This window comes from Ochotona princeps, chromosome 29, assembly GCF_030435755.1.
Source record: "Ochotona princeps isolate mOchPri1 chromosome 29, mOchPri1.hap1, whole genome shotgun sequence".
NCBI classification, from domain to species: Eukaryota; Metazoa; Chordata; class Mammalia; order Lagomorpha; family Ochotonidae; genus Ochotona; species Ochotona princeps.
This window is the reverse complement of record NC_080860.1, coordinates 7,836,136-7,863,701: the sequence shown is the minus strand read 5'-3', so window position 1 is coordinate 7,863,701 and position 27,566 is coordinate 7,836,136. Positions and strand designations below refer to the sequence as shown.

Sequence of the window (27,566 nt, the reverse complement as noted above, 5' to 3'; positions counted from 1 at the left end):
CCCAGAACTCCATGAACTGGGGGCTCTCAAGGGGTTGAAACCAGCTTGATTACAAAGAACTTTTGAGACATATTGAGGGTTGGGTCTTTATCCAAAGAATGGTAACATCACTGTAGAGTTTTAATAGGAGACCAGTATGTTTTAATTGGGTTAACTAAGGAAAAAACATAGTGAGTCTGCTTCTAGTGTGGGGTGTGGGTTAGAATATGGCAGAAATGGATTTAGGGAGAGTAGGTGGCTACTGAGGTAGTCTGAATAAGAAATAATAGCTTGTAAAGAAGGTGGAGAAGTGGTGGAAACATTCAAGAGATGTTCAGAAAGTGTTACTGCCAGGTTGGTAACTTTTGTGCAAGATTTCGAAATGGTGGTCAGAGAAGGTATGCTAGGGGAACACTGGGGCTGGGAAGAATAGTATAACTTGTGTTGGAAGTTACAGAAATCTCAAGAGCTCAAGGCAGTGGGATTCTTCGACAGGTGAAGAGGAAGGGGAGAAAACAGAATGAGCAGAGAGCTGGGCCAGAGCTTAGCTGAGTTCTGATAGGACCAGGGAGAGGAGTAGGGGCTCATTGACAGGGAGAGAGGAAAGAGGCTGAGGGGAATCCAGCATGAAGCAGCGTTTAATGAAAGTGGGAAGAGTCAGTGAGTGTGAAAGTGCCCCTGAGCCGTGTCAGAGAAGTTTAAGATAGGGTTTCTGAGCTCAGACAGAGCTGTTTGCATATGTAGTGCCAGGAGAGTCCTGAGTGCAAAGGGGGTGTGCGTGAAGCATAGATCCTGCCTCTGAATAGTTCAGTCTGGCAAGAGGTGTAAGGGATGGCACAGAGAGGGGAGTGCTGTTTGTTGTTCTTCTAAATGTGTTTTGAAATCTGAAATGTCAGAGATGGGAGTCAGTGGAGTAGGATGACAGGTGTTTTCTGCAGAGACCAAGGGAAAAGGGTTTCCTGGAGGTAGAAGCTCTTCAAAAAATATTACAAGGTTATCCTTCATTTTCTACCTGCTTATGTTCAAGCACAGTACTTTTTTTTAAAAAAACAAATTAGGCTCTTCATTATTGTCTACATCCTATTGTCTACATCCTTTTCTTCATCAGTTAGAGAAGCAAGGATGAGGAGTGATCTTCAGGATCCCAGCTGTGTGGATTTGTAGCCCATCACCTTGAGTTTCATTAACTCTGAAAAGCTCATGGCCCTTTTTCAGAATCTGGTGGCCACTATGGACTCTCCATCCTCAGAAGAAGAAAAATCCACATGTCTTCATGCCTGCACAGTCCTGCTTTTATTACAGGAACTCTTTCCCCGGGAAAACTGCTAACGGAAGGACTATTTCTACCCCATTTTAAAAAGAGATATTTTGTGTATTTGAAAGGTGAAGAAAGATGGAGAGAGAGAACTTTCACATTTGCTTGTTAACTCTCCAAATGACCTCCAGCTAGGGCAGAGCCAGGCTGAAGTCAGACCCTTGGAGCTTTTTCTAGGTCTCCCATGTGCTGCAGGGGTCCAGGCACTTGGACCAACTTCTGCTGCGTGCCCACACGTATTAGTAGGGAGGCAGATGAGAAGTAGACCAGCTGGGACTCAAGCTGGTGCTCAAACGGGGTGGGATGCAACATTGGCTTCAGGGGGATTTATTCAACAGTTGCTTCCTCCATTTACAGAAGACCTCAACGCTGTGGTTGCTTCTTCCGTGTTTCCATGTGCCGTTGTGTGTATTGTGTGTGTTTGTGTATTTGTATTTTGAGAATGTTTTTGTAAGCTTTTAAAGGCTGCTTTTCTATCCTTTCTCCCAATCATATAATCACATCATTGCTATTTATGAATCAAAATAATGCAATAATTACAGAACTTTCAGAATTTTTTTTATTAAAAAGCTTGGAAATTATTTGCATGATGTTAAATGTCAGACCTAACTTTTTCCCCTTCAAAGCAGTTCTTCAATTAAACTTTTATCTCTAGTAGCCCATTGCCGATTTTTAAAAAATAATTATTTGCTTATTTATTTTTAAGGCAAAATTACACCCAGAGAGAGAGATAATATTTGCTAATTTCTTCCCCAAATGGCCACAATAACTGGGGCTGGGTCACTGACCCAAACACCTGGGTCAGCTTCCACTGCTTTCCCAGGCAAATTAGCAGGGAACTGGATCAGAGGTGGAACAACTGGGACTCTAACCCAGTACTCCTGAGGTATCAGCCTTGCAGGTGGTAGCTTAAACCACTGTGGCACAGTGCTGGCTCCATATTCCCCATTTTTAATGATGAACCATCAATTGTTTTCTCTAATTTAGAAGAATATCTTTCTGTTTGATTACTAAGTTGAGTGTCTTAGAATCTAGTCCAGCTACTAGTGGGCTTTGTCATGGCCTATCATTGAGGTCCATCATGATGGCAGGAACTTTTCTGTTCTCATTTCCCTTCCAGTGCTGGACATCAGCATGCTGTCCTCCCAAGATGTGGTTCGGATGCTGTTGTCCCTGCAGCCCTTTCTGCAAGATGCCATCCAAAAGAAGCGAACGGGCAGGACCTGGGAAAACATCCAGCACGTGCAGGGACCACTCACCTGGCAGCAGTTCCACAAGATGGCAGGACGTGGGACCTACGGTAGTGTCTCTGACTGGCTTAAGTTCTTTCCAACTTGCATACCCTGCAGGCACAGGCAGCTTAGCCTGTGTGCTAGATCCTGCAGATCCTCCACACCTTCATTGCAATTTCCTCTGAGTGGCCTTTTAGAGTAGGTTTGTCTGCTGTGTGGTCGGACTCATGATGCTTGTTGTAAAGAAAATGACATAACTTGAAATTATTTTAGTCTACCCTCTTTTCCTTGAACATCTGTAAGTTCTGGCTCATTATCCTCCAGGGATCATTTAATTAGATGATTTAAAAATACTTTTAAGCATGTTGTGTCGACATGCAGTGATATATCAGATGCCAGAATTAAAACCAACATCAGTAATTTCTAAGCTTTCCACAATGTGGGAAATAAACTCTTTTTTTTTTGTTTTATTGTGAAATTATGTTAATTTAATCTTTTTTTATTTATTATTTTTAATTCATTAATTACATTGTATTATGTGACACAGTTTCGTAGGTACTTGGATTCTCCCCACCCCGGGAAATAAATTCTTTAAGTAACCTGCTAACTACGGTCTTGTTTTAGGTTCAGAAGAATCTCCTGAGCCATTGCCCATCCCCACACTGCTGGTGGGCTATGACAAGGACTTCCTCACCATCTCACCGTTCTCCTTGCCATTTTGGGAGAGGCTGTTGTTGGACCCATATGCTGGCCATCGTGATGTTGCCTATATTGTGGTGTGTCCAGAAAATGAGGCCTTGCTCGAAGGAGCCAAAACTTTCTTCAGGGACTTGAGTGCTGTATATGAGGTGAGAAATCATGACACAAGTTCTTGGTTGGTCTAGTTATGACTCAATTTGAAAGAATAAGCACATCTCAAAATGTGTCAACAGTTGGAAGAAGAGGGAATTCTTCAGTTGTATTCAAGAATTTAAAAGTATTATTCACCAGCGGGATGTGTTGGCTGTAGGGAAAACGATTTTACAGGATAGCACACTCACTCTGTGTGATAATTTTCTTCTTGGGCTGGAGGATGAGGTGGGTAGGTTGAAATTTCCAAAAACAACAGTAAATATTTAGCATCAGAATAACTTTAACAATCATGTTCCTGTTAAGTTTTAACATTATATTCATTTTAATAGTTTAATTTTGATAATTTAAAATGCAGTAGCCATAACAATATTAAAGCTGGGTCATTTATCCGTAGTATATAAATCTCTCTCTCTCTCTCTCTCTCTCTCTCTCTCTTTTTTTTTTAAGATTTATTTGAAGGCAAAGTTATAGAGAGGAGAAAGAGAGAGAGAGAAAGAAAATAGTGTCTTCTGTCCACTGACTCATTCCCCAAGTAGCCACAAAGGCTGGGCCAGGGCGAAGCCAGGAGCTTCTTCCTGGTGTCCCGCACTGGTGCAGGGACCCACACACACCTGGCCTATCCCGCACTGCTTTCCCAGGCATATTAGCAGGAAGTTGGAGTGGAAGTAGAGAAGTCAGGAATATAATTGGTGTCTATATGGGATGCAGCCGGCAGCTTGACTGGCTATACTGTAGTGCAGCCCCCCCTCCCCGGCCTTTTACTTTTGAGAAGTTAGACTCTCGCTCATGCCCGTCTTTGAGGAGTGGGTGCTACATTTCTTTTGCTAAAGTGCATACACACTAATTTCTTTGTACCTTCAACTTCTAATGTTTTTATATTTGGCATAATGAAGTGAAACTAATGTTTCTAGAATATTTAGAACTGTGACAAGCAAATATAAGCATCACAGAAGTGTTTTTAAATAAGATGCCAAGCTGAATTTAAAAATATTTTCAGACGAATGACTCACTATCTATAAATGTATATGGAAGCACTGAATAGTAAATTTATGGGTTGCTACAAACTCATGAAGAGGGGTTGACGTGTCATGTGATGACATTCATTAAGCCACATGTGGAAACTCTTGGACGCAGCTATGAGCAGGGATTGCTGCCTGGGTGCATATCGTTCTGTTAAGTCACCATTAATATAACGCAGAAAGTTTGTCCTGGCAGCTGGAAAACTCTGCCATTCTCCTGAATGAAGCCTTCAACAAAAGTATGAGAACACAAAAGAATTAATTCATCAGATATTTTTAGGAGCTGTAGGCCCTTTTTTTTTCTCAGTTAACCATATAAGGGTTGTTCATTTGACAGTAATTCTTATGCCTGCTTAAGAGGAGTGCACACTTGAGGTTATTTTGGGGCCTGGTTAAGACTGCTTCTAGCAAGGGGTGAAAGTCCTGCTGGTGACAGAGTTGGTTGTTGGGGTATGATTCTTTTCTGCCATAAGCACCCATTTCGTGTCCTCGAGTTGTGTAGCAGACTCTTACTGTCCTAAAGGAACCATTAACTTTTAACAAGTGTCAGAGGCCTCTGGCTTTGGGTGTTCTTCAAACATCTGTAACAGTACAGCAGGTAGCTCGTAAAATTTTATTGTGATCTTATGGGAAAACATTATGTGTAAGGATTACTAAGTGATTTTCCTGGACATATGTCTAATTCAGCTTTAGTATACAGGACCCTGGTTATTGTTGTTTAGTTGCCCATCAGCAAGCAGACAGTACTCGGGAAGACTCCTCTTGTGTAGGAGAAATTAGCTTGGGTGAAGAAGCACTTTTTTTTTAGAGGGCCTAGTTCAGGTTTGGAACTGACAGGTAAGTACTTCTAGTGCATTGCAATTATCAGAAAGGTCAGTTGGAACCTGCATTTGATTGCATGTGATAGCCCCAAAAGAAAATAGTACAAACTCCCTTGCTAGCCGTGAGTACTGACCAGTGGCTCCTGCTTTAAGTGATGCACTTGTTTGGTTTGTGCAGATGTGTAGACTTGGGCAGCACAAGCCCATCTGCAGAGTGCTGCGTGATGGGATCATGCGTGTGGGGAAGACCGTGGCACAGAAGCTGACCAATGAGCTTGTGAGCGAGTGGTTTAACCAGCCGTGGAGCAGCGAGGAGAGCGACAATCATTCCAGACTCAAGCTCTACGCACAAGTTTGCCGCCATCACCTAGGTAAATGAAATTTGACTTGATAGAGTAGAATTTGAAGAATAGAATAGTTAATCTACCCCTTCCCTCATGGATATGACATTTTACTGATTTCTTTTGTCACTGGTAGTGTTTGCTAGCATTTCATTACTGTATTTATTTAGGTACTTTTTTTTTCTTTTGGTGTAGTAAAAAGACCAATTTTTATGTAGCTATGTGTTCTTTAAAACCTTTTTAAAGCTATCTAAAGGAGTCATAAATAATTTACTCCACTTTTTGAAAAGTTAGCAGCATAACTTGGTATTAACTGCTTAATATTAACCCATGTTCTCAAGGGAATGTTAGAAGCGTATAAAGCCATGTACACATGAAGAGGGCTCTGATCAAAATGGCCATGGGGTGCATGATCTGTCACTCGCCAGGGAATCTGTGTGTAAGGAGAGTATCACAAGTCATCAGTAGTTTCTGTCTTTTTAAATAGGCTGCTCTTATGCAGTCAGTTGTCCACATGCATTTTTATGTTTGCATGTTATGTAAGCATATGTTCATGTGTGGAAATAGTATTTGGGATACCATAGATTTCTTTATAAAGTGACTCTCCTAAATTTCTGCTTTGGCCTCCAGCAATTGCAGGCATCACTGACATTACCTCTGTCCTTGTCCTCTTTCAGCACCTTACTTAGCCACTCTGCAGCTCGACAGCAGCCTGCTGATACCACCCAGGTATCAGAACCCACCAGCAGCAGCACAGGGACAGACTGCTCCTGGCAATGCTGGGCCTTTGGCTTCAAGTTCAGGATCAGCTGCTCCCCCTGCTGGCAGTGCATTTAATCCCACCTCCAACGGTAGTTCTACCAACCCTGCAGCAAGTGGTTCCGCATCTGGGTCCTCTGGACCACCCGTCTCATCATCTACCTGTGCTCCGGGTATTAACCAAATCAGCACTACCTCCTCTTCAGGATTCAGTGGTAGTGTTGGAGGACAGAACCCCAATGCTGGGGGCAGTTCCACGGATAGAACCCCAGGGAACGTAAGCTGTGGTGGAGACACTGAGCCTGGGCAAAGCTCGTCTCAGCCCTCCCAGGACGGACAAGAAAGGTGCGTTCTCACTGCTCTAGCCGGGTGCCTCGGCTTGGGCCTCCTATATACTCTTCCAGTGAACATCCCTACCCCCGTTTGACCTCCTGAAGCTCAGAAATCTAGCACAGTGCTCTATTTCTGTTCTCCCAAATAAAAAAATAGCAACTGTCAATCTTTTCCTCTATTAAGAAGTTTGAGACTTATGATTAATTATAATTAATAAGCATTATTATTAGGGTTATTGACTTACAACTATTTTATTAATACAGTATCTCTATGCTTTTTAACCCCAGAAAAGATGATTGAAAAAGAGTTCTCCCATTTTAGAGGGTAGTACAGGTTGAATATCCTCTAGTTGAAATAAGTGGGACCAGGTGGAGTTTTTCAGACTTTGAAATATTTGCATTGACTCCTGGAAATCTGAAATGTAAAATGCAGGATGCTCTAAAACTGCTAACTCTCTGTAAAGTCCAGTTTCTGTGCTAGAGCTGCTCAACCTGTATTGTCATTTTCCATCTACTCTCACTGCATACTGTCTTGGTTAGCGTTCATTTTGAAGATGTGATATATAATATGTTTACATCTGATCTGTAATCATTGTCTAGGGAATAAATGTGCTCCTAGTTGAAGTATTCTGTGTAATGGATGTTTATTCTGGCCGCCTAACAAGTAATTCTCTATTCAGTGTTACAGAGAGGGAGCGAATAGGCATCCCCACAGAGCCTGACTCGGCAGACAGCCACACCTACCCTCCCGCTGTTGTCATTTACATGGTGGACCCATTCACCTACACCTCGGAGGAGGATGCCACTCCCGGAAACTTCTGGCTGTTGAGCTTGATGCGCTGCTATGCAGAAATGCTGGATAATTTACCTAAGCATATGAGAAATTCTTTCATTCTCCAGGTGACTACAAGTTTATCCTTTACTTTTACTGGCAGTGTTTTGATGAACAAAGATACAAGTTCATGATTTTTATTAAATTGAAAGTATAGAAAAGTATAAAAGAAGAATCTTCTGCAGCCCTGCCTTTCAGTTTCTACTATCATCAAATTAACATTCTACTAAATTACTAGCCTTTTTGTTTTTCTGTTTACATTTACAGGCTTGAGTTCATATATATTTAACATAATTTTAAATTTTTTCTACTGAATGAGTTTCCATGTTTTTTTTTTTTATATTTCCTTATTTTTTATTGTAAAGTCAGATATACAGAGAGGAGGAGAGACGAAGAGGAAGATCTTTTGTCCAATGATTCACTCACCAAGTGGCCACAACGGCTGGAACTGAGCCAATCTGAAGCCAGGAGCCTCTTCCAGGTCTCCCATGTGGGCACAGGGTCCCAAGGCTTTGGGCCGTCCTTGACTGCTTTCCCAGGCCACAATCAGGGAGCTTGATGGAAAGCAGGGCCGCCAGGATTAGAACCGGCGCCCATATAGGATCCCAGGGCATACGAGATGAGGACTTTAGCTGCAATGCTACGATGCTGGGCCCTCCATGTTTCTTGAAAATTCTGATGAGAAATATTTTTAGGGCACAGTACAGTAGCCTAGTGGTTAAAGTCCCCACCTTGCTTTTGCCAGGATCCCATATGGGTGCTGGTTTGTGACTGCTCCACTTCCCATCCTGCTCACTGCTTGTGGCCTGAGAAATAGTAGAGGACAGCTCAAAACTTTAGGACCTTGCACCCACATGGGGGACCCAGAGGAAACTCCTGGCTCCTGGCTCCTGGCTCCTGGGCTCAGATCAGCTCAGCTTCCAACTGTTGCGGCCACTTGGGGAATGAACCGGTGAATGGAAGATCTTTATCTCTGTCTCCTTCTCTCTGTAAATCTGACTTACCAATAAAAATAAATAAATGACTGCAAATTTTTCATATGTTATAAATAAAATCCTAGTGAATCTGTGTGTATGCCATCTTCTTTGGTGCGCTTCAGATTACTTTAAACTAGATCCTTAGGTGTAGATGCTGAAAAGCATCAGCAGTTTTCTTTCCAGGAAGGTTACTTCCGCAGTGAATGAACAGGCCTGATGTTACCGCGCCTTAAAAGGTCTATAGTGTAACCATTTAAAAAATACTTGTGTAAGTGAAAAATGATGCCTGGGATGTTTGAAAAAAAAATTTTTAAGGATTGATTTATTTTGATTGAAACAGAAAATTTACAGAGAGAGGATAAACAGAAACATCTCCCATCCACCAGTTCCCTCCCCAGACGGCTGTAACAGCCAGAGCTGAGCTGAGCTGGAGCCGGGAACCACTTCAGGGTTTCCACACAGGGCTGTAGGGTCCCAAGACTTTGAGCCATCCTCTGCTGCTTTCCCAGACCACAAGCAGGGAGCTGGATGGGAAGTGGAGCAGCCGGGATTAGAACCGGCACCTACATGGAACCCTGGCGCTTGTAAGACAAAGGATTAGCCAACTGAGCTGTCTCACTGGGTCCTGTTTGAATCTTTTTTTAACATCACTTCAAAGAACGCTGTCCTGTAGAATTAAAAAATTGAAATTATAATGCTCAGAATAGCCTGTTGATAGTTGTTACTGTTTGTTTATTGGACAGTTACTCCAGTGATTTCATGGTGTTGTACATATTCATTATAAAAATATGGAATATATTAAAATGCAAGTTTTAAAATTTTGAGCCCTTGGCAGTACTGCACTGAGAATTTACCCCCAAATTGAGAACCTCATTTGCAACGTAACTGTGTAACTGGCTTTTGTAATGGTAGCTCTTCTTAAGTTGAGGGTGTGCATTTCGGAGATAGCATTTTCTGTCCCTGGAAGGAATTAGGATTTAATTAAGTTTGGTGTTTACATATTTTAAAGCTACGGTTCCCTCTCCCGACTTCCATATATGAATGCTTGTTGTTTGATTCTGCAGCTTTCTTGCTAGCCTGTTAGATCTCAGCTTTCTGTTTAAAATCTGTGCCTGCAGATTGTGCCTTGCCAGTACATGCTGCAGACAATGAAGGACGAGCAAGTGTTCTACATTCAGTACTTGAAGTCCATGGCATTTTCCGTGTACTGCCAGTGCAGGCGGCCGCTGCCTACACAGATCCACATTAAGTCCCTCACAGGGTTTGGGCCTGCAGCCAGCATGGAGATGATTCTCAGGAACCCTGAAGTGAGTATTGGCAGCTTCCAGCTGTGCAGAAGGCACACCCTTCTACCCGAAAATGCCAGCCAGGCGAGTGCTGATGTTGCTTGGAGAGTGCTGGGCTGTTTGGTTGGCTTGCTAAGTGGGTAGAGGAGCCAGCAGGTTTCTTGGAAAAACAGAGGAAAGACTTTTCTGAACTTGTAAAGCTTTTTAAGAAGCGAGCAAGCACTGGTTTTTGTTGTACGACCTGATGCAGCAACACTCTAACTTGTGGTGGTTAATGTTTGAGTTTCCTGTGTTCTTTTTCTAAGCTAATCTGTTTTCAGTCAGAAAGTCTGCCTTCCAGGCTCTGGTTTGTGTCCGGGACGCAGTGTGCCTGTGCTTCCGCTCTGCAGTGGGAGAACCCGGGACTTCTCCCTCCCTCTGTGGTTTTAGGTCTGCTTCCCGCAGACAGGCACCTCAAGGGAAATTTATATGTTATAAACGGAAGTTTCACTTTCTTTGTTTTTCTAATCACATTCTCTTGAAGGCTCAGAACAATGTTTAGTATTTTTAAGCCTTCAAAACTCTGTTCCCACAAGTTTTTGCACAAAACGTTGCCCATTAGTACAAGCCCTCCTCTTCCCCATAAGAGAGCGTCCAGCAAACCCAAACGGCAGCTGACTCTGTTGCATAATAATGTCAGCTTCCCTGGAAAATTGTGGGAAATGTGTATCTGTTTAGAAGACAGAGCTTGGAGATAGGATATGCGGGGGCTCATGTTCTGCTCGATATAGCTTGGTTCAGTTCAGCCTCATTGCGAGGAGAAGCCTATTCAGACAATGCCTTAAGTTCATTCTGGGATTAAGTAACCCACCCTCCCTTCCTTTCTTTCATCTTTCTGTTTGAGTTTTTCACTTTTGCGGGCAATTTGTTTTTATTTTTATGTTTTGTGATAACTTTGTCTATCTGTTTCCTGTTTTGTCTGTGAAGTTAGGAATTGTTGCCTTTCTTTTTTTTTATTTTGAGGACTTTGGCTATTAGGCTACTGCATTGGGCCCACAGATATAATTCTTTATTTTTTTTATTGTATTTTTGTTGACAATCTTTATATAGTTAATTACGGTAAAAAAAAAAAAAGGTTCAGGGGGTATAGGGAAGTGGGTAATATTATTATGTCCATATTGTTTCCATCATGTATCTGAGGTAAAGGGGGATATTGACGGAGAAGCCCCACCCAGTTTCCCACCCACCCCAAGTCCCAGATGTGGGGCATGCTCTGAGATCCTTGCTCAAATGGTTTTAATAGTTCTCCAGTTATGAATCACTGCCAGTTTCACTCGATGAGGTCGTCCACTGATTAACACAGTCCATCATAGAGTCTTCATTTGCCCAGTATTTTGCTGCCAACATATAGCTGAGGTGGTTGATTGACTTGCTCTGTCCTCTGTCTTTTCTTGGCTAGGGTTCTGAGTCCAGCAGTTCAATTGGGGAGATCTCCAAAGAAACTTTGAGGTATTCCCAGACCATATTTTTGTATGTTCTAGCAAGCACAGGGCCCGGCACAGTCCGTCACCACGATCAGCTGGTGGTTTCATTTGCTGGGTTGGTTCTGTTTTCAGTCCTGTTTTCCACTGGAACCAATGGGTGTTGCAGTCCAGCCTGGCTCTGCCCAGCACACACTTGGCCCTTGCATCAACCAGTGAGAGCTGCAGCCTAGTCGGGGCGACCCACAATAACCCCCACCAGGCCCGCCCCCTACCCTGGTTTGCCAGTATGTATAGCAGACTAGTCCAGTCTGTCCCACATCCTATTTGGCTCTTGTACTTGTCAGTGGGTATTAAAGCTTAGTTCCATCTAACCAACTCAACTCTCCAGCCCTCACGGATCTTGAGTGCCTCTCTGTCTAGCCACCCCTGCCCCTGTCTAAGTTTTCATGCCCTCCCGCGGGAATAGTGACCCAAGAGGGGGGAACCCACTATTTCCCTCCCAGGTCTCTCTCAGTCCCGGTTTACGCACTCTTTGGGTGGTTCTGTGATTTGACTTGACAGAATTAGTCCCCAGTGCCAGCTTCTGCCAGTTGATGCTGTGGCTAAGCCCAAACATCCCTCACCCACTCTAATTTATGCTTGCACCAGCAGGAATAATCCGCCTAGCCTGGCTTTTCCCTGATCTAGTCCACGTGCAGCGCACAGGTGTTGCAGCCTTGCTTAGTCTGGTCTGTCCCCATCCCAGCCCAAGCTCTCCAGTGGGAGTAGCTGTCTGGCGAGGGGACCAGCCCCTTAATCCCCCCGCCGGCTCTGCCCCTCCCTTCCTGGATCTCACGCGTGCTGGTTGGGTACTGCAGTCAAATCCAGTACAGGCAACCTCACCCTAGCGTTCCATAGTGTGCACTGGTTTTGTCGCGACCAGTCCTGGCTCGACCCACACTCTGTTCTGGTGTTCGGATTTACCAGTGTATGACATGAACTGATTCAGCCTGGTCTGCCCCTGACCCATGCCAAATGTATGCCAGTGGGAAACTTTCCATGGCCTATTCTGGACTGTTTCCTATCATGCTTCTTGTGCTTACCTGCAGGGACTGTGTCCTGCTAGAGGAGTTGCCCAGGCTCCTCCATCAGAACCTTTCCCAATGCCAGATTTTGCGCATACCAGGGGGTCCTTGAGCCAGCCCTATTCAGTTCACCTCATGTCCTAGCAGGAACAGTGGCTTTTCCTGGCTTGCTTTCACCCCGTTCTGGTTCTTGTTGGATGTTTCAGCCCAGCCATGGCTCGTCCATACCCACGTACAGCTCACACATGGCTCAGTATGGGGTTGAGACCCAGCCTAGTCAGTCCCACATCCACCCTGGTTCTCCAGGACACCAGATGATGTTGGGGTCTGGCCTGGCCTGGTGCATCCAATCCCAGTCTACACTAGTGCCTCGTGAGATTGCAACTGTTTCCTAGATAGAACACAACCCCATTCCAGCACACATGCCCCTTGGTGGGAACCTCAACCTAGTTAAGGTGTCCCCTTACCTCCCCAACTGGGCCTGTTCCTAGCCATAGATCATGCGCCTACCAGTGGTTGCTCTGACTCAGCTTGTCTCAGTCCCTCACTTGTCCTGGCCTCTGCCTTAGACAGTGTGACTTAGTGTCCTTGACTCAAGTAGACCAGTAGGTGCAAGAGCATGGCTCGGCATGACCTGTGCTCCATGCTGGTTTCTAGTTTTGCTTGTAGGCTAAGGTTTGCTCAGTCCTGCCCAGTACATTCTGTTCCATTTCCAATTTGTTCAAAGGAGGAGTTACCGCCATTGGGAATGTTAAGGATTGACTGAGATCCCAGAAGCACAGTGGGATCAACCTGGAGCTACCTAAGCAGCAATTCTGACAACCAATACCCCAGAGCTCCCTGGCCGGGCGGCCAGGAGACAGAGCCTGGCACCACATGGTGCACTGGCCGCCCTGGGGGAGGCCGAGGACTCGTTCACTGCCTTGCGGCAGTGTCTTTGGCGTGAGCCCCCAGCATTGGGTCCGACCCGGCAGGGGCACTCCCCACAGCCGCCACACTGTGAGGAGTGGCACTTGCCCCCAAACCCAAGGCCCAAACCCCTTGTTGCCTTTCTTTACCTTTTTGGTTGTTCTGCAGTTAAGATAAAGTCATTTCTTAGAACTTTAGGAAGAGTACTCTTCATTTGCATAGTGAGGATTAAAGGTTAACTGTCTACTGTCAGGATATCCTGGGGCATTATAAAACATTTGAGCACATTGTAATACTAACAAAACACTGTGAGAAATTCATGAGAAAAAAGTGAGGCTTAGATGGAAATAAATGGCAAAAAGCCCCTCAAGTAATATGCTTTGTTCGCTTTTACGTGGAAAGGAAGGAAAAAGTAAATAATTTTAATATATTCAAAACAAAAGAACCAGTAGTTACAAACTGGCTGAGATGTGTACATCGTAGCTGCCTAAGGAATGGTTGGTCAATCCTGCCTTTACCACTGTTAGTAACTGGAGCATAGTGCTCTCAGTAAATGTAGGCTCTACATCTGCTGTGTCTCAGGTGCTGTGCAGCTTGAGGGGCCCTTATCTAAAATGCCTGAGATCAGAAATGTTCCAGATTGTGGATTTGTGGATTTTTGTAGCTTTTGGAACATTTGCATGTATGTAGTGAGGTATCTTGGAAATGAGACCCAAATCTAAACATGAAATTCTTTTCATGTTCCAAATGTAGCTTACACACGTAGCCTGAAGGTAACTTTATTCACCTTGACTTCCAAGTGTCTATAATTCCAGCAGAAATTTTGTTATCTGTGTCCTCATCACTGTAAATCCAGGTAGTGCTGGGGAGACAGCCTTATTGTCCATACTTCCTGTTACTTCTCTTTAGCGTTCTGGGCCAGCTGGAAATATTAAGTTGGATGGCTCTCTGATGATTCTGAATTTGATTTTTGTTTGCAGCGGCCTAGCCCAATCCAGATTTACGCCCCTCCCTTTATATTGGCTCCAATCAAAGACAAGCAGACAGAGCTGGGAGAGACGTTCGGTGAGGCGGGCCAGAAATACAATGTGCTGTTTGTGGGCTACTGTCTGTCTCATGACCAGCGCTGGCTTTTGGCTTCCTGCACTGACCTCCATGGGGAGTTATTAGAGACCTGCATTATAAATATTGCTTTACCAACCAGGTGAGAAGCTTAATGTTTACAGTTCATGTAAATTGATGGTATACCTTCTCTCAGAAATCTTTCCACCACAGTGGTTACTACATGGGTAAGCTCTTTGGAATTGTCTTGTATTTATTTTAATTAAACATTTATTTGAAAGGTGGAGAGATAGAGATGTTTTGCATGTGTTGGTTCACTCCTGGGGCTGGGAACTGGGAATTCAGTCTGGGTCTCCTTTCTGGGTCTCCGAGACCCAGGTCCTTGAGGCATCATGTGCTGCCTCTGCAAGAAGCCGTATCAGGGCCAGAGCCAGGATGTGGGCCCGGCACTCGGGTACAGGGTGTGGGTGTTCTGCGTATAGCCACCGCCCCAAATAGCTACCCTTGTACTGGTCCTATTGAGTGATACCTTTGCTTCATTTAAGGAGGTCCTCCCCATTTTATTTTCTTCTTTTTTTAAGGTTACGGAAGAGTAAAGTTTCTGCGCGTAAATATGGCCTCCAGAAGTTATGGGACTGGTGCATAGGGATTCTCCAAGTGACATCTATACCCTGGAGAGTTGTGATCGGCCGACTCGGCCGGCTTGGCCACGGGGAGCTTAAAGGTGAGACATTCCCGGAGCAGTGTGTGCTGGAGACAGAGTGCTCAGCAAATATGTGTAACTCAACAGAACATGCTCGCGCTAGTGGAGGAATAAATCAGACTGTGTTTTTAATGTTTTTTTATGTACATAGAGTAAACTGGTAGTGCTTAAACTTTTATCCAAGTAAAACCTAGGGAATATCACTATGCAATACATAAAAAGTTATTATGAAAATTATAATACAGTAAATCAAAGTTTCTAACATTTAGATGCTGAGGCAGTGAGGAACAAGTCAATTTTAAGATAAGTTTACATCAGATTGTGATGGTGGTTAGAGTCACAGACTGCCATTTGCTTGGTCAATGACAGTTCATTCTGGTGGCACAGCAGGGAGGGAATCTGTTTGCAAGGACAAGTAATTGGGCGTAGGAACATTGAACTGACACTGCCTGTGTCTGGCATTCTTCATTCAGCCTGATGGGTTAGAGAAACATTTCTGTTTTTGTCTTTGAAAGGCAGTGAGAGGGACAAAGTTCTCCCATCCACTGGTTCACTCCCCACATGCCAGCAGCTGCGTGGGAACCAGGGACTCAATTCAGTGTGAGTGGAAGGGATCCAAGTACTTACCTGCCACCTCCCAGAATGCACATTAACAGCACACTAGAATCGAGAGCAGGGCTGGGACTCAAAGCCAGACACACCAGCTTTGGGTGCGGGTGTGTTGGGCTGTGCCTTAACTACTATGCTCTTACAGACACCTGACCCCCAAGTGCTTATGTTTGAATTCTCAGATAATATCCATCACCACTCATCTTCTTTGTCACAAATAGAATTATTAAAAAGTGCTGAGAGTAATTAATGTAACTTCAGTGACTACCAGCAGCTCTCTGGCTCGGCTCTGAGCCCAGCTCATTTAACTATGGCACAGCCCATGTATGGCACAGCTACTTGAAGAGTTTATGGAAGCAAGATCATCTTTGAAGCCTTAGTAATGTATGGCACATTTGTAGGAATGTATTCATATCAATAGATGCGTACGGATGCACAGGAGATTTTTGCCTACGGACTGCACAAAACAAGTATCAGGTTACAGATCAGCCTGATAGGTTCCTGTGTGCACATATATTCAAGCAGAGTCAGCAGAACTTTTTTCCACACCCAATTTAGTTTAACTTTTAAAGATTTTATGTATTTATTTTGAAAGGCACCTTTACAGAGAGAAGGAGAAAGACCTTCCGTGCTCTGGTTCTTTCCCCAAAGGGCCGCAACTGCTGGAGCTAAGCTGATTTGAGGCCAGCAGACTAACTTTTTCCTGATCTGCCACATGGATGCAGAGTCCCAAAACTTTGGGCCATCCTCGACTGCTTTCCCAGGCCATAAGCAGGGATCCGGATGGGCAGTAGAGCAGCTGGGACACAAGCCAGAATTTGAGGATTAACCTGTTGAACCACTGCATAAACTCCAACAGTTTATTTTTATTTTTTTTAAAGATTTATTCATTTTATTACAGCCAGATATACACAGAGGAGGAGAGACAGAGAGGAAGATCTTCCATCCAATGATTCACTCCCCATGTGAGCCACAACGGGCCGATGCGCGCCGATCCAAAGCCGGGAACCAGGAACCTCTTCCGGGTCTCCCACGCGGGTGCAGGGTCCCAATGCATTGGGCCGTCCTCAACTGCTTTCCCAGGCCACAAGCAGGGAGCTGGATGGGAAGTGGGGCTGCCGGGATTAGAACCGGCACCCTTATGGGGTCCCAGGGCTTTCAAGGCGAGGACTTTAGCCGCTAGGCCACGCCGCCGGGCCCCCCTTTACACACTCTTAAATGCAGGGTTAAGCAAACTATGAATCACAGCTCAAAATCTGCCTAATCACCTATTTTTGTAAATGAAGTTTTATTAACACAACTGTCCCCACTGAATTCAGCATTGTCTATGGCTGCTCTGACATTACAATGGCAGATCAGAGTAGATTTAACAACAACTATCTGACCTACAAAGTGAAAAAATGCTCACTTTCTGACTCTTTAAAAATAAACTGTTGGGGCCCGGCGGCGTGGCCTAGCGGCTAAAGTCCTCGCCTTGAAAGCCCTGGGACCCCATATGGGTGCCGGTTCTAATCCCGGCAGCCCCACTTCCCATCCAGCTCCCTGCTTGTGGCCTGGGAAAGCAGTGGAGGACGGCCCAATGCATTGGGACACTGCACCCGCGTGGGAGACCCGGAAGAGGTTCCTGGTTCCCGGCTTTGGATCGGCGCGTACCGGCCCGTTGCGGCTCACTTGGGGAGTGAAACATCGGATGGAAGATCTTCCTCTCTGTCTCTCTTCCTCTCTGTCTCTCCTCCTCTCTGTGTATCCGGCTTTCCAATAATAATAAAATCTTTAAAAAAAAAAAAAGTGTGTAAAGGGAATTGATATCAGGTATTTGTGGAATCTACAAAATAAAAGCATGACAAAATAAAAGCCTTGACAAAGGTATAACTTGCGTATAAGAAATGTCAGTTCCCACAATACAGGTAAAATAGATGTGAAATTTCAGAGTTTAACAACAGTAATGAAAATATTACATACTACACATTGAAAGTATTTTCTTGGGCATCTATTGCACACAGAATTTTTTTTAGTAGGAAGCTGTATATACAGACAAAAATAATGACCCTTTTCGTTTTTTAGAGAATTTCACACTTATAATGAATCTTGTATCAATCGCCTGAAGGGTAATACATTAGGGGATTCATTTCATTTCTGTCCGAATTCCTATCTTCTTCCCTCATCTGCTTTCTAGTCGATCTTATTTCTTTAAAGGCTTTAAGCTGTTCTTAACCCATGGGGACACCTAGAGTATAATAGAGCGAGCAGAATGGGGGCTAAGAAGGTGCTACAATAGTCCAGTCACATGGAATGTTGGAAAGTGAGCGGGGCCAGCTCCTTCTCTTGTGCGATTTCTAGAAGGGATGTGATCGTCTGTCTTATCTGGGTAAAGGAGAATAATGTGCGTGTGACTGCAAGAGTCCCTCGGAAGATTAAGAGAAAATCTATTTCTAGTAATGAAAACACAGGGAGGACTTAGTACACAGGAAGTCTGTTTACTGGTCTTGGACTCCTTCCTGTGGGGAATCTGAGATCTGTGTCACGTGTAGTTCCAGGGGGCAGTGTCTGATCGCAGCCTTAGATTTCAGTTTCTGCCTCTTATTCGCAGAGTGTATGTGATGAAATAGTCACACTGTTTTATTTGAAATGGAAGCCCACATCTGCTTGTCCAAGGTCTTCACGTTCCTCTGCACCTTTTTTGCTCAGTTACTTAACTGGGAAGCTCTTCAGGAACAGGAAGGCATGTTTTCATTCACTTACTCTTGAAGGTGAGAGAGCTTGTTTGGAAATCTTGTGGCAGTAGAGTGACATTTGTTCAGTGGCACACAAGCTGACAGCCATGCTTACCTAGGGGTAGCACATGTCTCATGTGTGTCTGAGTGGAGGCTGAGTACTTCTTCCCAATGTAGCAATCCGAACAGCACTGTATTTGGAGGCAACAAGCAAACACTAGAAGGAAAAAGCTATGCCAGCACTTGGCTCTGAGTCCCATTTGGAATACATGGCTCACATCCGTCTTTAATACACTCTTGGGTACTCTGTGAGTGAGACCCCCTTCAGCTTTGGGACTGCCTGCCTGCCTTATGTGGAAACAATAAACAGGACAGGGGTTCCCTCTGTGCTGTCATCCAAAGGAAAGATGGAGACCCTGAGGAGGAGGCCCCAGCCCTGAGCAGCATCTTAGTGCCTCAGTCTCCCCAGATCTGTGCAGAGCTCTGACAGGTAATTGCTAGTGTGACTCCCTTCTTACTTCTTTCTTTGTAGTGAAGCACAGTACAAGTCAAGTGGCATTTTCTTTGTATTGAAGAAGGGAACCTATGGAAAGCTCATTCCCTTTAGGGTCTAATTATGGAAAATTCAGTTATCTGGCAGGATTGGTGAAAGCCTCCATCCTCACCTCAGACTATGTATGACTGCAACGTTTGGTTTCAGATTGGAGTATCCTCCTTGGAGAATGTTCACTACAGACAATCAGCAAAAAGCTCAAGGAAGTGTGCCGGCTGTGTGGAGTCTCTGCCGCAGACTCTCCTTCTATCCTTAGTGCCTGCCTCGTTGCCATGGAGCCCCAGGGGTCCTTTGTCGTGATGCCAGGTAAATGTCCACTTGTCAGTGTCATTCATTAGGAACCTCCTCGGTTCAGTCCATTCAGACTGAAGTCTGTAGGCAGATACAGCATATGTCTTCGTTATTACAAATCTTTATAACATACTTCATGCTGAAAAATGGAAACATTCTTGATTTCTTCCAAGAGAAGGAGTCCATTAGAGAATAGGTCTGGCTGTGAATGAGAGTGCCTTCACCAAATCCCAACTTGTCATTAGAGTATAAAATCATCACCCTTCAGAATACCCCAGCATGAAAAGTGTTTGTGCATCCTTTTGAAGGCAGGTGTGTGATAAAATCTCCCAGTAGCTACAAAATGGATATTTGGCTTCTCTGACATGTTTGAGAATGGATGGTGAGGCATATAGAAGTAAAGCCTTTAGCTCAGAGCCTGGCACCCAGTAAGCCCCCAATAAGTTGAAGTACCAGTTGTGGATAGTCACAACACGTGATCACAGAATCTTGCAGAAACCTAGCTGGCTTTTGGAAAAGAGCAACTAAGTAGCAGTTCTGTACCCTACCTTCTAGATATAAGCATTCCTCGTCCCTGCCAGTGGGTGCATGACACCTCAGTGAGTGCTGAACCCCGTGTGGACTGGTTTTGTCCTGTATGTATTGTGGACCTATGAGAAAGGTCTCTGCTTGTGATGATGTGGGATGGGTGATCCAGCACCTCCATGATGAAAGGGAGGTGAATGCTGTGGGCATTGTGATACAGGCTCAGCCTTTTGCTGAGCAGGATTTACGTGAACATAGGCACTGCCATACCACAGGAGTCACTAAGGGACTAGTTGGCAGGGAGGTTGCATATCATGGATACAGGAGTGATTCATGCTCCAAGTGGGACAAAGTAGGACCCCAAGGGATTTCATCAGGTTTCTCAGACCAGAACACAATTTACTTCTGTAATTGTCAGCTTAGTATTTTTTGTATAACAGTTGAATATGGCTGAAAGTTTAGAAAATAAAAGCACAGTTAAGGAGAGGATTCCTGTGTTTCTGTGATCAAATGGGGGACTGTCTGCTGATGCCCCTCTGTAAGTCAGAAGTGGTATGATATGAGAACATGGTTGTCATCATCCCAGGGAGAAGCAGACAGCTTCAACGTAGGGCCTGCTTATTGCACCCTCAGTCTCTGTCCTGGTCTGGACAGCTTGGCCACTTCGGGGACTTGTCTGTGCTTCTGTCCTCACAGTATGGGGATAATAGTTTGTCCTTGAAGAACAATGGAATGAGATGACATGAGTAAGGAACTGAGCACAAAAGCTGGTGTGTAGCAAGCATTTAATAAATGTTAATCAAAACAGCTACTAATTCAATGACACCACTTCTGTAGGACTGTTCTTCAGGGGAATAGTACTTTGGAAATTGTAAGCAACCACAGGAAGAAGGAACATGGAGAGAGGAGCTTATTTTTAGAAATACTTTTTATGTAAGTAAAACAAACTTAGTGGACTTGTTCCAATTTAACCTTTTCTGGTCTGAAGTGAGGCTTGAGTTACAGCTACCTGCTTCAAGGCAGTTTTATTTGAAGACACCTAAGCCATTGGGCTCGACTTTTCGTGCTGGCAGCTTAGTGCTATTCACAGCATTCCAAGTCAGGCCTTATCTCTTTTGCTCCTATCCACAGCACTGGGGAACTGACACTGTTGTGTTTTTTTAAGATGCTGTAACAATGGGCTCTGTTTTTGGCCGAAGTACTGCACTGAACATGCAGTCCTCTCAGCTCAACACCCCCCAAGATGCTTCTTGTACACACATCTTAGTGTTCCCAACATCGTCCACCATCCAGGTGGCTCCAGCCAATTACCCCAATGAGGATGGATTCAGCCCCAACAATGGTGAGTGAAGACACTGTATGAACCAACTGTCCTTTCTAAAGTATGGAGGCAGTGAGCTGCTGTAAATTTTTCTATGTGGTAATGGCATGGGAAACAGAAGGAGGGAATGTTGGAGAATGTTTTGTCTTTTAAAGCTTCAATTAATTTGTACTGTTATCAAGACCAAATAAATATGTTCTCTTAAGTAATTAGTTCATTCTACTTTTTCATTAGAGGCTAAAATAGTATCTTCCTGACTGTGGCCTGGGTGTCATTCTGTCCATGAGTCAGTGCTGACCTGAATAGACATGCGCATAGTCCTGGGCAGCATGGAGACAACACCTTCTCCTTGGGATCTGATGGGCCACAGAGCTGTCCCATAATTGGGGCTTGATAGATTTTACTTTTTTTGGATTTAACTATTTGTTAAGAAATAGGTGCATATTTTCAATTGTATAATGCTCAAATTATCTAATTGAGTTTTTTAAGATTTGTTTTTATTGGAAAGGCAGATTTACGAAGAGGAGAGACAAAGATCTTCTGATTCATTCCCAAAATGGTTGCAGTGGCTGGGGCTTAGCTGATTCAAAGCCAGGAGCCAGGAGCTTCCTCCAGGTCTCCCACACAGGTGCAGGGTCCCAAGGCTTTGGATCATCCTCTGCTGTTTTTCCAGGCCGTAAGCAGGGAGCTGAATAGGAAGTGGGGCAGCCAGTACCTGAACCGGTGCTTAATGGGATCCCAGCACTTAAAGGGGGGAGCATTAGCCACTTGAGCCATTGCGCCAGTCCTAGTTTGGAGATTTTTAAGCAGTTACTGACATGTACTTACATTAAATGGAGAGGGGAAAATGATTGCAGGTGTTAGATAGGTACAATCACAGTGGAATAACATGGGTAAAAAAATAATTAAAAAGTGATCCTGGTGACTGGGTTATTAGTGATGCTTCTTTCTTTTTGTATAGTTCTTTCCACATTTTATGCTCTGAGGCTGTCTTCTGTAATGTGGGAGAGAATTTTCTGATTAAGACATTGTGCTTTAATCTTACTATTCCAACCTAAATTTGTACCTACTGATATGCATTCAATCAGTCTCCAGTATTTTGGATATTTATTAGATATGTAAAGATAGAGACTACTGTGTTACCGGCTTTCACTTTAATGATTTGGTTCTTTTGCCATTTTTATATATGTCCTTGGAGGTTTCTTTGTACTCTTTATTCCTCCATTCTGTTCATGCTTCAAATTAGGAGAAGATTGTAGAGAAAATTAAAGTGTGATTTGTAGCACTTTGCACACTTTAGACACTCCGTCTCACCGACTTGTGAATAACGTATCTGTGACAGTCATGGGAGTGCAAAGCATGATCCTGGATTATCTGTTAAATTTCTGTGTTTTTCCCTCCCATCTCTTCCAGATGATATGTTTGTTGACCTTCCATTCCCAGATGATATGGACAATGATATTGGCATCTTAATGACCGGGAACCTCCATTCCTCTCCCAACTCCTCCCCCGTCCCCTCCCCAGGGTCTCCTTCTGGAATTGGTGTGGGCTCACACTTCCAGCACAGTCGGGTAAGAATGCCTGCACAGCCTCTTGACTGCAGCCAACCTCAAGAGGGCAGCCCTCTGCATGTTTGCTTGACCTCTCACAGCATGCCCCGTCTTTCTGATGCTGGTGTTGGTCTCTGCTGCAAGACAAGTGAGAATGGGAAAGTACTCCCGAGTTAGGAATTTGGAAAAAATGTCTTATTACTTCTGATGAATAATTTTGATGGACAAATGATCTTGCTGTAGAAGCAAGGGTTTTATGTAAGTGTTTTCTTAGGAAAATTTAGTTTTCCTTGTTACTTCCAAGTTTTCACACTTTCTTTTTTCTTTTGGCAAAAAACGTGGCTTTCAGGAGGCTAGTTCAACATCTCTGCTAATTTAGCATACACAATAACTGTTGATTGCAGAACATGTTGTTGAGGATAGTTTGTTCCAGAAGGAGCCTAACTCCACCTGTTGTGTTCCTTTATGCAGTCCTGGTCTCCACAGCCAGCCAGCAGGAGCAGCGAAGCCATCAGGGGCTGATTTTACAGAACTGCCCAGGTTAATGCCACAGTATTAAGGGAAAAGGCAGGGCTTACAACTAGCTTCATCTTTAAATATCCCAGGGATGTTAGAGGTGGATTAGCAGAAGATTGGCGAGTGAAAAGGTCCTGCCGGAGCTCGTGTGCGCTTTGTTGCACAGTTAGGTGATTCATGCCTCGTCACCATATTGTACTTTTTATTTAAAATACCAAGAGATTAAGGGGCTAAGACAGAGAAACATCGCTACGGGTAGTGTCTTAGACTGAACAAGTAGAAGCAGCCCTGCTCACACTCATTTATTCAGACACAAAGATGGACTTAAAATGCTTAGGTTTCTGCCAGGTGGGACTTTTATTGCCAATGCTGAATGAATTGAAGGATGATGAAGAGAAAGTAGATTTGAAGCTTAGTCACAGAGCAGGTGGAAGCAGGGAAGGGCGAGTGAGGCTGCCCCCGGTCCCCCTTTCTGTCTCTGTTTCCTTTACAGCTGTTGGACAGTTAGTGACAATTTGCTTACTCATTGGAGATTATCTTGACAGGAACCAAAACCACTTATTTCATGTTGGATAGGTTTAAATTCAGATTTTTGTGCATTCTGGAGACAAGGAGCATGGCAGCTGCAAAGACCTGCCCTGGCACCTGATGAAGAAGTCTGCATGTACTGGCGTGGTGAACTCAGCCGTATCAGTGAGACAGAAATGAGAGCAACAGCCTCCCAGTACCTGTCATTGTAATTCAGATTATCCCTTAACCAGAGAAAGTTGGTGATTGAAGTGTAGTGTTAGCCTTGCAAGACTCCAAGGAGTACTGTATTTTCTGCCTTGCTTGGAGCCTCAGGCCCAAGCGTCTTTAATTGAATGTCATCGTGTAAGCAGTGCTGCAGTTACTCAGCTGCCCTTTTCAGTACTGAGCACCTTGTAGCCAGGTGACCTCCAAGAGGCTTGTTCCTGTCCTTTTTCTGAGCCATTGAACATTCTCCCCAAGACAGGAGACAGAATTTGTGCAAGGCTGCCATCGGTTTTTCATTTTTAACTAAGAATTGATCAATTTGATGTAGTAGTTGAGGATTTTTCCCCCTTCTAACCAAGGCTTTTAGAAACAGATTGCTTGGTATGGCTTGCCAGGAAGGTGCATTTTTCCATTCTTGAAGCTCTAAGAACTAAAGCTGAGGAAGATGTCAGCCGCAGATAAGTGCGGTGGGTCTCATGCTGCCAACGTGGCAGTAACACTGGCAGCATGCTGGCCTCGTCCTCATCAGTATTGCTTGATGGTGCACGGTCGGGGTGCTTTTGTCACTGCTTGGTTACTACTGCTGACAGAGCCCATGAGTGTAGCCGTTGGGAATTGCGGTCTCTTCAGTTGGCTCAGTTCCTCAGCAGTTGCAGGGGGCATAGTTTGTGTCTTGTAGATGAGATCCAGAGCAGATCAGTCCTGACTCACTTGGCTGCGTGTTGTTGGTTTTGCTGCGCCTGCTGTGTGAGCTCTGGTCTGTGTCATGGATCTTCATGTGCCCGAGGATCTGCCTTCCGATGGCTTCCCTGCTTGTCTGCTGCTGTCATGAGTGATGCTCCCAGAAAGGGCCTTACTCGCTCCAGTGTGTAGAGTCAGTTCCTGAAGACTGGCTTGTGCAGCTTCACAACAGATGCTGACTGTGCTCCTGGAACTTTGTCTTTCAGAGTCAGGGTGAGCGTCTCCTTTCCAGGGAAGCCCCTGAGGAGCTCAAGCAGCAGCCCCTGGCCCTGGGCTATTTTGTGTCAACTGCCAAAGCTGAGAATCTCCCCCAGTGGTTTTGGTCATCGTGTCCCCAGGCTCAGAACCAGTGTCCTCTCTTCCTGAAGGTTGGTCTGGCATCATATTGAAGTTTGGGGGAGTGACTGATTTATGCTTCAGTTCAACTTGGCTTGAATATTTCTGCCTTAGTCACTATTGCTTTATTCTCTTCCCTGTTTCATATCACTTTATCCCCAGAGTATTTTAATTATAGTTGTAATTGGACAGAATTTAAGGACCTGTAAGCATAACACAAGGAAATTGTATGAATCCAAGTAGGAGATGCTGTGGGCCTATAGGGTACATCTGGTTCACTTCCCAAATGGCTGCAACAACTGGAGCCAAGCTGATCTATAGCCTTGAGCCTGGAACCTCGAGCCATCCTCCTCTCAGTCTCCCATGTGGCTGCGGGGGCCCAAGGTCATCCTCCACAAGCAGGGAGCTGGATGGGAAGTGGAGCAGCCAGGACACGAACCAGCACCCATATGGGACCCCAGCACTTGTAAGGGGAGGATTAATTAATTGAGCCACTGCACTGGACCCTAATTATAATTTTTAAATGATGATAGCAATAAATGGGAACAGATTTTTGGATTCATATTTGTGCTGAACAAAAGAAAATACTAGCCACCCTTTGAGGCTGCTGCTGGATAGATTTATTAATCTGAAATTTGAAAAGAGAAAAGATCAAGCATTTATATTTTGCCTCCTCTGTAAGTATTGTTTTTGATTATTCACTTACGTATGCTTAAATCATCAGGTGGCAGGTTGATGAGGAACTTTATAGACCATGCTAGTACCAGCCGAGCCCAGTGTGCAGTCACATTACTCCAGATGGCACAGTAGATGACGACAGGTGCTTTTAGAAGTGGACAGGATGAGGCTAGAGCAGCAGCCGTGAGGTGTTCTCACCTGCACGCTACTGGGCCCCCTGACTGGCATGTGGCTTATGTAAGTCCCTAGATGTGTGGCTTTCTGGGAAACCCAGAGGAACGACCGTGGTGATAAACGCCACAGCAGTTGACGTCCAGACTCCCAGGCCCACTGCAAAGCGGACCATAGCAGGTGCATCCTTAAAGCATTGGAAATACTTATTTCACTACTTTAATTAACCAAGTATATCAAGAAAATCCTATACAGTTTTAGTACAGATGGATTTTTTTTCATTTGTAAATGTTTGTGAACAAAAGAGCTCCTATTTACTAGTTAGTTCACTTCCCAAATGCCTACAGTGGCTAGGCCAAGCAAGGCAAGGGCTGGAGTCCACAAGCTGGGAACTAACCCAGTTCTCGCCTGTAGGTAGCAGGGGGCCAGCTCCCTGAAGCTTCACTGTTGCCTCCCAGGGTGCACGTTAGCAGGAAGCTGAAATCAAGAGTTAGACTGGAAAATTTTAAATCCATTCCTTCTGCTGGGGATAGAGAGATCTGTAACTGCCAGGCAGAATATCCTCACAGTTACTGTTGAAGTGATTCTCAGAAAGTCCTGATCTGTTTAGAGTACCTACTGAATTACCTGCAGACAAAATGGAGCAGTATTTGGGTTTTGTTTTTAAACAATCAAGAGGAGATAAACCCAAGCAAAACAAGTAGGCGATCTTGATAATGTGTGCAGCTTGAGGGTGGGATCGGTGATGCCTCATTATTGATTATCCTGCTTTTATGTACATTTGACTGTTTTCAAGAAATAGATGCAGTGGACCAGGAAAATCGACTGAAAAGAAAAAAAAAACCTGACTTTGTTTCCACCTCTGGGGTACAGTTAGGAGGGATGTGGAACCCGGGGAGGGTGGGGAGGGTCAGTGGGCAGCTGGAGGATGGTGGACTCCAGGAAACTCTGCCTTGGGAGGACTTCCCCGAGTGTTACCTCTGGCCCTGAGGTCCCCGCCCTGCGCTGGGCTGGGCAGTGCAGAGGGTAATGCTCTTTGTTGTTCCCCTAGGCTTCCCTGCACCATCACATTTCTGTAGCACAGTCAGATGAACTTCTCCCTGCCAGAAATTCTCAGCGGGTTCCACACCCTCTGGACTCCAAAACCACATCGGATGTTCTAAGGTAAGTGCTGACTTAGGCCACACAGTGCACAGTTTTAAGTTACATGCCTTTGCTCTGGCTTTGAAGTTTTGGAAAAGGTGCTGCCATGCAGTGCCAGCAATGGCTGCCAGCCCCGTGCTGGTGCCTGGGGCAGCCAGTGCTGGGGCAGCTCCTGCTGCCTGCGTTTCCCAGTCTGAGAGGCAATCCACAGTGATGATGTAACAGGTCACCTTCAGTGGGTGGACAGAAGACAGTGGCTGTAAGCACTCTGCCTTGAAAACACTTCCCACCCTCACTGACATCGACTGTATCAGTAACATTAGCTGGGATAGCAATTCCAGGGTTGGGAAATGGCATTCTAGAAATGTGTAGTAATTCTCTTGTACTTTGGTTCATAAATGGTCTTCATGTTCCGTGAGAAATATACAAGCTTTGTTTGCTATATGCAAACTCCTCAGTGAGTTAGTTACCAAGGACCTGATGGACCTGAATTGGACTCTTAAGGGCCCCGGAAAGAGCTCTGTGCAAAACAAGTAGGCATGAGCCACATATCTATCTCGTGGAAATTTTGCCTGTGGCCACATTAAAATACTGAAAGGAAACCAGTGAAGTTTATTTTGCAATACATTTCATTGATTCAGCTTGTGTAAAATGGTATCACTCTAGCACGTCATCCATATACAGATGTCCTTAAAGCTCCAAGTCCTTGCCCTCTGCTGTAGGTGTTACTGTACAAC

General features: G+C 44.6%; 1 protein-coding gene across 2 annotated transcripts in view; it reads left to right on the top strand.

Annotated features, from left to right (window-relative positions):
* The window catches only part of MED13L (mediator complex subunit 13L), a 238,747-nt gene that overhangs the window by 209,767 nt on the left and 1,414 nt on the right, over nt 1-27,566 (top strand). For both annotated transcript variants that reach the window (XM_058656914.1, XM_058656913.1), the window contains exons 18-30: nt 2,415-2,594; nt 3,151-3,374; nt 5,397-5,589; nt 6,237-6,663; nt 7,331-7,550; nt 9,578-9,766; nt 14,162-14,385; nt 14,825-14,967; nt 18,970-19,128; nt 20,804-20,980; nt 22,373-22,530; nt 24,708-24,869; nt 26,738-26,850. In XM_058656914.1, coding sequence (XP_058512897.1) covers nt 2,415-2,594; nt 3,151-3,374; nt 5,397-5,589; nt 6,237-6,663; nt 7,331-7,550; nt 9,578-9,766; nt 14,162-14,385; nt 14,825-14,967; nt 18,970-19,128; nt 20,804-20,980; nt 22,373-22,530; nt 24,708-24,869; nt 26,738-26,850 — 2,569 coding nt within the window. The remainder of the gene's footprint in view (nt 1-2,414; nt 2,595-3,150; nt 3,375-5,396; nt 5,590-6,236; nt 6,664-7,330; nt 7,551-9,577; nt 9,767-14,161; nt 14,386-14,824; nt 14,968-18,969; nt 19,129-20,803; nt 20,981-22,372; nt 22,531-24,707; nt 24,870-26,737; nt 26,851-27,566) is intronic.